The 12,594-nt window shown below is 46.1% G+C and overlaps 1 protein-coding gene across 2 annotated transcripts in view; it reads left to right on the top strand.

The window, feature by feature from the left end:
• The window catches only part of frem2b (FRAS1 related extracellular matrix 2b), a 159,810-nt gene that overhangs the window by 95,788 nt on the left and 51,428 nt on the right, over positions 1-12,594 (top strand). For both annotated transcript variants that reach the window (XM_087283168.1, NM_001137661.1), the window contains exons 5-6: positions 6,871-6,996; positions 8,770-9,021. In XM_087283168.1, the coding sequence (XP_087139294.1) occupies positions 6,871-6,996; positions 8,770-9,021 (378 nt within the window). The remainder of the gene's footprint in view (positions 1-6,870; positions 6,997-8,769; positions 9,022-12,594) is intronic.

Raw genomic sequence — 12,594 nt, 5'->3', positions numbered from 1 at the left:
ATAAGTCAGATTATTATTTGTTGTTCCTAAAACTATCGACAAGACTTTTGTCAGCTAGTGTATATCTATGTATATATCCATCTATACATTGTTATTTACACTGGAAATTTCTGGAACCATAATAGTTTCTTTATAGTGTAAAAAGACTCTTTAGTTTATATTAAAAACTTTTTTTTTAATTATCGAAAACTGAATAATTGATGACTTACAAGAAAGGTGGAGGGAGTAAATTTTTTTACACTGAGGAAGGCATTGAACGTTCGAGGTTACAGAAGTAACCCTTCGTTCCCCGAGGAGGGGAACGGAAGTGCCATGAATGGGAGGATTCGGATCAGAAGCCGCTTATCTGGAGAGTATTGAACGGGCCAATGAATGAAATTAATTGGCAGCGTAAGCTTGCGCAGGTGTGCGACATCTGCAATTATCTCAGCATATAAGCACACCTGAAGCCAGCAGACGCCATCCTTTTAAGCTGAAGAGACTTTCAAACAGCTAAGGGACAGTCATTATGGCGACGGAATATGGCACTTCCGTTCCCCTCCTCGAGGAACGAAGGGTTACTTCTGTAACCTCGAACGTTCCCCTTCGGTTGGGGAACTTCAGTGCCATGAATGGGAGAATATGGAAAGCGCCATAATGACTGCACCTTACCAACACCCCCGATGAGGAGATAGTCAAGCAAGCGTGACGCACCCACATCATGGGGGGCGCGGTCCTCCAACGTGTCCCTGGCCCTAATTTATCCTACTTCAACAGAAGTTTTACGGATTTAGATATATTTTTTGGGAAGTCGTGAGCATCTAGATAATTCTAGGAAATACGACAGTACGTTGGGAAGCGTGCAATCCCGATAGGGAGGACGCTGCGGAGGCCATCCGTTACCCAAGGGGGGGATAGATGGCAGAATTTACCTATGAACTAGCCCTAAAAAGGGGGAGTACGCATAGCAAAAGAGTGGTTAGCGGAGAGGGAAGACACGGGTCCGCCCTGGGGGGGGACTTAACCGTGGCGGAATAAGCATATGGGATCGCCTAGTGGGGATCACGCATAGCAGGCACCTATACCCAAAACGCGGGCTGACCTGCGGGCAGACCTACAACGTATTGGGCTAGCAAGTGACTCCTCCGCTCAGTCAGTGCTGGGGGCCACGGAGGAATCTGCAGGGCTCACCTGACGGGGAACTTTACTGACAGATAAAAAAGGCGCACGTACCTCCGTGTTTAGGGAGAATGGCGCCGCAAGCGTGTTTCAACACCCTACCAAGTTGTCTCCTCAATCACCAAAGGGTTACCTAATACCCTTGAGGAAACCGGCTCCACTCGCAGATTGTAAAACCTTGCAAATGTGTTGGGTGTCGCCCAGCCCGCAGCTCTACAGATGTCTGTTAGAGAGGCGCCGCGTGCACGCGCCCAAGAGGATGCAACGCTCCGAGTGGAGTGTGCACGTACTCCCGGGGGACACGGCTGACCTCGACTCGAATAAGCGAGTGAAATGGCATCCACAATCCAGTGGGATAATCTTTGTTTCGATACGGCACTTCCCTGCTGCCGACCGCCATAACAGACAAAGAGCTGCTCAGATGATCTAAAATTCTGAGTACGGTCCACATAAATGCGCAGAGCGCGAACTGGACAAAGTAAAGAAAGGGCTGGGTCTGCCTCCTCCGGGGGCAGCGCTTGCAGGTTCACTACCTGATCTCTAAAGGGGGTGGTAGGAACCTTGGGCACATAACCGGGGCGGGGTCTCAGGATAACGTGAGAGTAATCCGGCCCGAATTCCAGGCACGAGTCACTGACCGAAAATGCCTCCAGGTCCCCGACCCTCTTGATGGAGGCCAACGCAACCAGCAGAGCTGTCTTCAGGGACAGAAATCTTAGAGATACTGATTCGAGTGGCTCAAAGGGATCGGATTGCAGACTCGTGAGAACGAGGGCGAGATCCCAAGAGGGCATAAGAGGGGGGCGAGATGGATTAATTCGCCTAGCACCCCTAAGGAACTGGATGACCAGGTTATGCTTTCCCACGGTGCCGCCAGCTACCGCGCTATGATAAGCGGAGATGGCGGCCACGTAAACCTTGAGAGTGGAGGGCGACAGCCTGCTGTCCAACTTCTCTTGAAGGAAAGAGAGCACAACACTAATCTGGCAATTTCGGGGGTCTTCTCTGCGAGAGACACACCATTCAGTGAATAGACTCCACTTCAGGGCGTAGGCGCGCCTCGTGGAGGGGGCTCTAGCCTGAGTGATGGCATTAACCACCGCAGTCGGTAGGTTACCTAAGTCTTCCTCGCGTCTAGGGACCACACGTGGAGGTTCCAAAGATCGGGGCGAGGGTGCCAGATGGTGCCCTGTCCCTGAGAGAGTAGGTCCTCTCTCAAAGGGATCCGCCAGGGGAGGGCCGTCACGAGGAGTGAGAGCTCTGATATCCAGGTCCGGTTGGGCCAAAGGGGCGCAACTAGCAGAACCTGTTCCTCGTCCTCCCTGACCTTGCACAGAAACTGCGCGAGCAGGCTCACTGGGGGAAACGCATACTTGCGCATGCCCCGAGGCCAGCTGTGGGCCAGTGCATCCATGCCGAGAGAGCCCTCGGTCAGGGAAAAAAACAACTGGCAGTGAGCGTTCTCGGGGGAAGCAAACAGATCGATCTGGGCCTCCCCGAATCGCGCCCATATCAGCTGAACAGACTCGGGGTGGAGTCTCCATTCTCCAGGGCGTAACAGCTGTCGTGAGAGCGCATCGGCTGCACGATTGAGCGTGCCTGGGACGTGAATGGCGCGCAGCGATTTCAGCCGCGGGTGACTCCAGAGGAGCAGACGGCGGGCGAGCTGAGACATGCGGCGAGAGCGCATACCCCCCATGCGGTTGATATACGCCGCCGCCGCCGTACTGTCCGTCCTGACCAGCACGTGTTGCCGCTCCAGCACCGGTAAAAAGCGGTGGAGAGCGAGGAACACTGCCAACAGCTCTAGGCGATTGATATGCCAATGCAGCTGGGCACCCTTCCAGAGGCCCGCAGCCGCATGCCCGCGACACACGGCCCCCCAACCCGTGTTGGAAGCGTCTGTTGAAACAACAACATGGCTGGACGCCTGTCCTAGAGGCACACCGGCCTGTAGGAACGAGGGGTCGTTCCAAGGGCTGAGGGCGCGGCGACACAGCGCAGTAACCGAGACCCGGTGTGTGCCCGCGTGCCATGCGCGTCTGGGGACCCGATCGTAAAGCCAGTGCTGAAGTGGTCTCATATGGAGCAACCCGAGCGGCGTGACGGCGGCTGCGGATGCCATATGCCCCAGGAGCCTCTGAAAGAACTTCAGTGGGACCACTAGTTTGCTGTCGAGCTCCATCAGACAGTTCAGCAACAGGCGAGCGCGTTCCTCGGAGAGGTGCGCTACCATGGTGATCTAGTCCAGCTCCATCCCGAGAAAAGAAATCCTCTGCACGGGGGCGAGTTTGCTCTTTTCTCGGTTGACCTGAAGCCCCAGTAGGCGGAGATGCCGAAGCACCTCGTCCCTGTGCATAATCAATTGCTCCCGCGAGTGGGCTAAAATCAGCCAGTCGTCGAGATAACCGAGTATGCGAATGCCCGCGAGCCGAAGGGGCGCTAGGGCACCCTCCGCGAGTTTGGTGAAGACCCGCGGAGACAGAGAGAGCCCAAAGGGGAGGACCTTGTACTGCCACGCTCGACCCTCGAACGCAAACCGCAGAAATTGGCGGTGGCGTGGAAGAATGGAGACATGGAAATACGCGTCCTTCAGGTCTATGGCTGCAAACCAATCCCGAGGACGAACGCATTGGAGAATGCGCCTCTGCGTGAGCATTCTGAACGGCAGCTTGTGCAGACAGCGGTTCAAAACGCGCAGATCTAGGATTGGCCGTGACCCACCGCTCTTTTTGGGTACGATGAAGTATGGGCTGTAAAACCCACTCTCCATCTCGGCTGGAGGAACCGGCTCGATTGCACCCTTCGCCAGGAGGGCAGCAATCTCCTCTCGCAAGACAGGGGCGGACAGGGGGTTGACCCTGGAGAAATACACGCCCATAAACTTGGGGGGCCGTTTCGTGAACTGAATCGCGTAACCGAGTCTGATTGTGCGTATGAGCCACCGCGAGGGGCTGGCCCGCGCTAACCAGGCAGGCAGAGCCCTCGCTAATGGAGTCATCGCTACAATCGCTGACGTACCAGCGGTGGGGCAGCGCGGAGTGGGTGTGCTGATCCGGGAAGCACGAGGGTCCCGCGGAAGAGCTGGAGGAGAGCGATTCGCTCTGGCTCCGCACCCTGACTCCGGAGAGGGGGCTGGAGGGCTGAGGGAAGGGAGACCGTCCCCCCAGCGCTCGTGAGCCACTGGCGAAGCACGTAGAGTCTGCGAGCCGGAAGGCAGCGCGTCCCGGACTGGCAGAACTTGTGCAGTCACATCCGGGGAAGGGAAAAAGTGCTCTTTTACTGATGTTTTGGTGGCACTGAAAAGTACCGTTGTTATCGGGGCCCCGCCCTCCAGCGGGGAAAGAGCAAATTTCCTCTTCTCCGGATGGCCTGTCTCAGGGACGCTTCGCGGTCCGTTTACCGGACTTAAAGGCGCCCTGGGCAGGAGGGGCTGCCTGCTTTCGAGGTGAACGCCGCGCCCGCTTGGCCGGAGGCGCAGGCGGGGGCGGGGCAGCACTCGTTGGCGGGCGCCCTCGGCGAGGAACAGCGGAGGTGGATGGCTCGGCGGGCGGAGCGGGCTTACGGCCACGCCGATAGATGACATTGCCCATCGCATCCGACTGCTCTTTCACCGCCTTGAATTCCTGGGTGAATTCACCGACGGTGTCGCCGAACAGGCCAGCCTGGGATATGGGCGAGTCAAGAAAGCGAACTTTGTCAACGTCGCGCATATCGGCCAGGTTTAGCCAGAGGTGGCGTTCCTGAACCACAAGTGTGGACATCGTCCTCCCCAGCGCACACGCGGCGGACTTAGTAGTCCGAAGAGCATAGTCGGTCGCGGTGCGCAGCTCATGTAATAAGCTTGGGTTGGACCCGCCCTCGTGCAGCTCGGCCAGCGCCTGCGCTTGGTAGCGCTGGTAGGTGGCCATCGCGTGCAAAGCAGAAGCAGCCTGGCCCGCAGCCTTGCAGACAACCTACAGGCTTTGGACGGGAGGCGGGGCAAACCCCGCCACGTAGAGGCGCCGCGCGGACAAAGATTGACCGCGATAGCGCGCTCCACTGACGGGATCGCCTCATACCCCCTGGCAGCTCCGCCGTCAAGGGCGGTGAGGGCGGAGGCACTCGCAGCACGGGCAGAGAAAGGTGCCCTCCAGGACTGCGTGAGCCTACTGTGCACTTCCGGGAAGAAGGGGATGAGAGGCTTCGAAGGCTTCGCCTTCTGGTCCTCTACGTAGCACCCATCTAGTCGGTCCGGCCGCGGAGCTGGGGGATAAACCATCTCCAACCCCACGGCCGAAGCAGCCCGGGAAAGCACGGCTAACATGTCCGCTTCAGGATCCGATTTGACAGCGCTCACCTGCCCGGAGGGGGCGAGCGGGTCCGGATCTTCGTCGGACAGTGAAAGCCCACCCTCCGATGCCGCGGAGGACATCTGATCTCCGGTGTCAGCGAGTGTGAGAGCTACCATCTGGTTAGACGGATCACTCTCACCACCCGAAGCTTGGATGGAGCGCCGTGAGGAGCGAGAGGTCCGCGAGCCCGTGGGCGGCGGATTAGCTCCCGCTGAAACCCTCAGATCTGCCCGAGCGCCTGCTGCTTTTTTAGAACAGGAGGCAACTGGGGTGGCTCGCTCTCTTGCGAAAGTTAGCTGCGATCTTAGCTGTGCAACGGTCATGGCATCGCAATGACGACATGAACCGCCCGCGAGCACCGCATTAACATGCTGGACCCCCAAACATGCAATGCAGTGATCGTGTCCATCATCCGGAGACAGGAAACCCCCGCATCCAGAAACGCACAGTCGGAGCGCCATCCTGAAAAGGACGTGCTGCACGACTGTGTTGCTCTTTTAGGAAAGTTGCAACTATACGCACCGCTCTGGAGGACCGGACCCAAAGAACCGCAGGCAAGGGAGTAACCCAGCTCGACCGTCTGCCACCGCGAAGACCCACTCTGGACCGGGAGACACACTCGTTCGCTCTGAAGTGCTGATCAGCAAGAGGAACCCTCATCGACTCACTCAGAAAGGATCTGAAGCGAAAAGGAAGGCGTCTGCTGGCTTCAGGTGTGCTTATATGCTGAGATAATTGCAGATGTCGCACACCTGCGCAAGCTTACGCTGCCAATTAATTTCATTCATTGGCCCGTTCAATACTCTCCAGATAAGCGGCTTCTGATCCGAATCCTCCCATTCATGGCACTGAAGTTCCCCAACCGAAGGGGAACCGAAACATTAGTGGTTTCATTTCCTGAAAAACTTCAAATAAAAAACTTGAAAATATTGTTATGAGTGCAGATCATCATCTACTTCTTGAAATTAGTTTAGATTAATACAATGTTCTGAATACACAAGCGAAAAGAAAACAATTTTTTTGACAGGACCCTTCACTTTGTATAGAATGAACATTTTCGGGTTTGTAGATGTTGAAAGCATTTTAATTTTTGGGTGAAATGCAGTATGCGATTCTGAACTGTTTGACAGCTACTGTGTGAGATCAATCCTGCATTAAAAATACAGAAACAGAAACTTAAATTGCGCATGCATTTTTAAACGGCTAGAAACTTACTATATAAATGTCATGCTGAAAGAACTTTAGGTCTGAAATGAAACTGATTCCACCTGGACCCATGAAGTTCCTCACACAATGATGATTCCTTTAACTCTTTTATTTCTCAGTCTCTAAAGTTATGTGCATATAAATGAAATGTGATGCTTGCCGTTTGCCCTAGAGTCCACAGTGTTCATCCCGTTGACTGCATACTCGATTGAGGAGGATATTGGAGAACTTTTGATTCCTGTGCGAAGATCTGGAGATGTCAGTCAGGAGCTCATGGTGGTCTGCTTCACACAACAAGGTGAATTATGAATGATGCTAAAATTATTCTCATTGGTAACACTTTACAATAAGATTTCATTAGTTATTTCATTAGTTAAGTATGAGCAATACTTGTACGGCATTTATTAATCGTAGTTTAACATTTAATAATGTCTCATTAAAATTTTAATTCTCATTTGTTAACATTAGTTAATGCACTCTGAGTTAACTAAAAACGCCTCACAGCAAGAAGGTCGCTGGTTCGAGTCCCAACTGGGTCAGTTTGCATGTTCTCCTTGTGTTCACGTGGGTTTCCTCCGGGTGCTTTGGTTTCCCCCATAGTCCAAAGACATGTACTGTAGGTGAATTGGGTAAGCTAAATTGTCCATAGTGTATATGTGTTTGTCCTGATCCTCCAGGTTGGGGGTTAAGCATTGAGCTAGCAACCAACCTCGTAAAAACTAGATGTTACGAAACTCCAATATGGTGCGGTTAAATATCAACTTCGATATAAATGGCCCTGAGAGGAAGTAATGTTAACAAGTATGAGTACATGCTGTAATAAATGTATTGTTTATTGTTTCGTCAGCAGTTTTGTTTTAAAGACAACAATATACAAAAAATAATAAAATAAAAATGGCATTTGCGTCGCATCTGACTTATATTCACGATCTTAAACACATTAAAAAAAATATATTGTTTCCATTATCTTTAAATCATCTTCAAAATTGGTCTTTACATCACTGACCACATAACTTTTTGATTTAGTGGCTAAATTTTATGAATTCGTACGATCCAATTCTTAAAATTTAGTACAATTTGCTCATCACTCAATGACGGTTGGGTTTAGAGGTTGGGTGCCATGCCTCCTTTTTAAAAATCAGACATTTTTTGCATGACAGAACTTGTACGAATTCATACAAATTAGCCACTAAATTGAAAAAACGTTAAATACTTACGTTTTCTCCGGAGATCAGGCTGCACTGACAGGTTATTCACCACATCATATATGTGAAAAAATACTGTATTACTGGTAGACCTCAATTCTTTTCTTTTTTATTTTTGAACTTCTTTGGATCTCAGCGTAATGTCTAACTTTTGAGGATTTTTTTGGTCTACTTCACTTTGTCAGGCAGGTCGGTCCCATTTAAGTGTTTTCTTTATTGAGAATCAGGCCTGGGTGTGCCTAGAGAAATTTAACTCAGGTGTGATAACCAGAATTAAGTTGTGTTTTAATGGGGCAAATTCTTTTCCCATACAGGGCTATGTGGTTTTTTTTTTTGTTTCCTCTTAATGATAAAAAAACATCATTTAAAAAGGCAATGTGCGTTTTCTTGTTTTATCATTGACTAATATTTAAAATTTTTTGATGATCTAAAGCATTAAAGTGTAATGAACATAACTAAAAAATAAATTAGTAGGGGCAAACACTTATTCACAACACATATATAACTGGCAGTCAAACTGAAAGGGAATACTGTGAAAATGTCTTTGCTCTGTTAAACATCCCTTGTGAAATACTTGAAAAAATAAATTTCACTTAAGGACTAAGAATTTTCCCATCAACTGTATATGTGCATGTGTATGTATAACCTATTGGTTATTATTATTACTTATAAAAAATCAACAGTTCTTGAATTAAAGAAAAGAAAATTCTTGTTATAATGTTATAATTTATTGAAGGTCTTATTTTTCATAATATACGCTACATGATTAGACTTTAAAATGACCTTTAACCTTTACCTTCAAGTGTTAAAATAAATGTGAATGGTCAAAACTTTCTCCAAGCTTTGCTTTATTCTTATCTGTGTAGGTACAGCCAAAGGCACGGTTCCCACTACGGTGCTTTCCTATTCGGACTATATTTCCCGAGCTGAGGAGCACCACAGTGTGCTGCGTTTCGATAAGGGTGAGACTGAGAAGCAGTGCCGTGTAGTCATCATTGATGACTCCCTCTACGAGCCAGAGGAAAGCTTCAATGTAACTCTCAGCATGGCCATGGGTGGCCGTCTTGGACAAGAGTTCAGCACCGCTAGAGTCACCATCCTACCTGATGCAGATGACGGTGAGAGGCTTCACTTTGCTCCATGTGTTTAGTTTATTTGGTTTGCTTGCTGTTTTGATTTTTGCCTGGGGTGTCTATGCATGCAAATAGTCTATCCTGCTGGCAGATGCTATTTCCAATGGTTCTGCTCACCAGTGCCTGATTTAAACAGTCAAAAGGATGATCAATGCATCCTTGCCATTGCAGTAGGGGACACTTAAGTTTTTTTATTATATAGGAGATCACAAATGTGTTTATTTTAACTCAAAATTATTAAAACATTGAAAAGTGTAAATATAATAATATTTAATAATAAGTGCCATTTTTGTTCTAATAAGGCAGCATCAGCTTGATAAATATTTCCAGTACTAATAATATAAAAACCGGGGTGCAAAATCTGTTTCTTTCCAATGAGAATAAATAGCAGCTATATACACTTATTTCAAATTAAACTTTTTCACATACAGTGAAAATGGAAGATTTTGTCAGAGTTCTGCCACTCTGGTCTTGTAAATTCTTGTTTTGGTGGCAGAGCTCGGACACTAGCTCAGTGTCGTCCTGTTTCTGTCATTGTGTGTCTCTGTGTGTGCGCGCACCGTCGTGGGTGTACGCAGAGTGTGCGCGCTCCCGCTCTATGTGGCCGCACGGTCTTTGCGTGCCTCAGACGCGCGCGCTCTTGTACTCGTGTTTGTGTTTTCGTCTGTCTGCAGCGTGGTGTTTCATTCCCAGTGTCTCAATCCAGTTGGTTTCGGTTTTGGTCGGCGCTGGGATGAAACATGCACGCTGCGTGTGTGAGCGCACGGTGAGTATTTTCATTCATCATGTGCTTGTGTCTTGCGTCTGTCAAAGCACGTGGCTATGTGTTTACATTGTGGTCACGTGCTTTTGTTGTGTGCTTCAGTGTTGTGCTTGTGTTGTCTGGAACGTGCGGTTAATGAGTTCTCTCACTGGCTTCATGTTCTTGTCCTGTTTTATGTGAGCGCATGGCTTGTCTCTGTCATGCGCTCTCCTGTCTATTGTTTAGTCCCACCCCACTTGTTAACCCATTATTAGTTAATTATGTTCATCTGTTGTGTGTTAATTTCCTACAGTTTATGAACCCCTCACATTTGCTGTCCTGTGCCAGTTCGTCATCACATGTTGTTGTTTGAAATCCTGTCGTATTTCCATTCCTCATCCTTGCCAGTCTGCCCAGTCCTGTTTGTATGTGAATGTAATTGTTTTGTTAATGTTTTCCCTCTCGGGACAGTTTATTTTGCATTTTATTTTATTTTTATTATTTGATGAATTCCCATTCCCCTGCATTTGAGTCCTTGCTCCTTTTTCCCCATTTCCCCTCATCAACCCTGACAGATTTATTCTAGACATACTAGCATATTAGCATGTAGACCATTTTAATGTTCAGTAGTTATGTCATTGGCCTATAAACATTTCTTGCTTGTTATCAAACTATTTCATAACTGTAACAAAAGGCAATTCAATTATAACTTAATGTTGAAACAGCTATCATAACATTATTTATCAAATCATATACGTTGCTCTTTTTGGATTCCGAAAGCTATAGAAATTAATATGTAAAACAGAAAATACATTGGGATTGTTGTTTTTGTTTACATTCCTCAAAACGGTCTATATAATTGCATATATATCATATATTGTATGGGCTGTATAAATAACATCATTCTGTAACACTTTATTTTAAGCCACCATTCATGCTATTAACGAACCATTCACAGAGTTCATTAGCTCAATAAGCTGCTAATTAACTGCTTATTAATAGATAGTAAGGTAGTAGTTGAGTTTAGGTTTTGCGTGGGATAAGGGGTGTTAAATAAGTTCATACTTTATTGTTGCTACTATGCAGTTAACATCTTAATAATAGGCAGGTAATAAGCCAGTAGGTAATAGCTTGAATTGTGACTTAAGCTTAAGTAAATACCGCTATTTTCGACTCTTAAGTAGCCAAGTTTCCATTAGTTTTTTTCTGCTGTATGGTTTTCAACAAGCTGTTTCCATCCAACTTACCTTTACCCATAAACTAGTGTGCTTGATGACGTCACGGCAGAGGAAAGTGAAGGTTTTGGTGTATCACAATAGAAATTTGCTTTGAGCCGTTTCCATACACAATTTTGCTTATAGTACAAATAATTATTCGAGTTAGCACTTCTGGGAGGTGCACATGACATTGACACATGACATAACATTTAACATGCTCTACAAGCGCACTATTGAAAATGTGTCATTTTTTATTATATATAAGGTATTGACATAGAGTTGACGCGCTAAAGTTGAACTTAAAAATTATTTGTCAACATTAGCATTTCCAACAGCTTTGTCGGTAAACATTTTTATATGCTAAACCATTTTTTATTCACAAAAAACTTGTATTGATACCTGACTAGCGTAAATAGCATTGTACTTGGTTTAAATAGCATCTTTTCCTATTTGTACTTAGTGAAAATACTATATATCTCTAAGAAAATGTGCTATTTATACTTAAAAATAAACAGCACCTACAGTATCAAATAAATTATTCAGTGAGACTAAGTTATGTGGAACACATTATCAATGGTATAAGTTGGATTGAAATTAATCATTCATGTTTTGGACTATTTAAGCTATGCACATCGTAACCGACTGGGGGGATTTTAAGATCATTTTAAAGTGTTTATGAGCATTTAGAAAAAAAATTTAGGGAGGGCATCTACTAAAATAAATGGTATTGTTTTAAAACACTGGGGCATATGCAGGATAAGAGATGGCTGAAAACATTGTCTTGACAGGTGCTTTCATTTGAGGCAGTGCAGTCTGGGAAGCTGTCGGAGTCTTTGTTTTAACACTGTCCTGTAGTGATCAAGCAGAGGAATTGGAAGGCAAGATCACACTGAATGTTTAATCTAAATGCATAGGATTTATTGAACACCACAGCAAACCTTGAAACGATTTTCCAGCCATAATTCATAAAGTATGAAAGCAGAGAATAGCGGAGACTCACCCTCAAGTGGGGAGAATGGATTGTCTGTAGGGGAATAGCTATTATTTCAATATAGGGGTTTGGAATTCCTAATCTTTCTGTGACCTGTCTGAACTGGGGGTGGAGCAGTTAAATTAAATTAAATTAAATTAAATTAAATTAAATTAAATTAAATTAAATTAAATTAAATTAAATTAAATTAAATTAAATTAAATTAAATTAAATTTAGTTTATCTTCTGTTCTGTTTTGTTTTGTTTTTGTTTTGTTGATTTTTTGTTATTTTGTTTTGTTGTTTTTCGTCAGTTTTGTTGTTTTGTTTTTTTTCGTCAGTTTTGTTGTTTTGTTTTGTTTTTCTTTTATTTAGTTTGTTTTGTTTTGTTTTTCCTTTGTTTTGTTTTGTTTGGATTTTTTACATTAGGATATTTAAAATTGTAAAATTCTCAGCAAAACAATTTATTATTTTCTTTTATCATGCAATGGCTTTTATTTATCACTATTCATTGTTAATATTAAGGCAAAAACCTTTGTAGACCTTTAGTAATAATTTTAAATGTAGTTACTTCTATTTTGTGGTGCTTAATTTAAGTAATTTACAATAATTTATTTTAGCTGTTATATT

Source organism: Danio rerio, chromosome 15, assembly GCF_052040795.2.
Source record: "Danio rerio strain M-AB ecotype USA chromosome 15, GRCz13ab, whole genome shotgun sequence".
Classification (NCBI taxonomy): Eukaryota; Metazoa; Chordata; class Actinopteri; order Cypriniformes; family Danionidae; genus Danio; species Danio rerio.
This window is presented reverse-complemented; position numbering and strand designations above follow the sequence as displayed.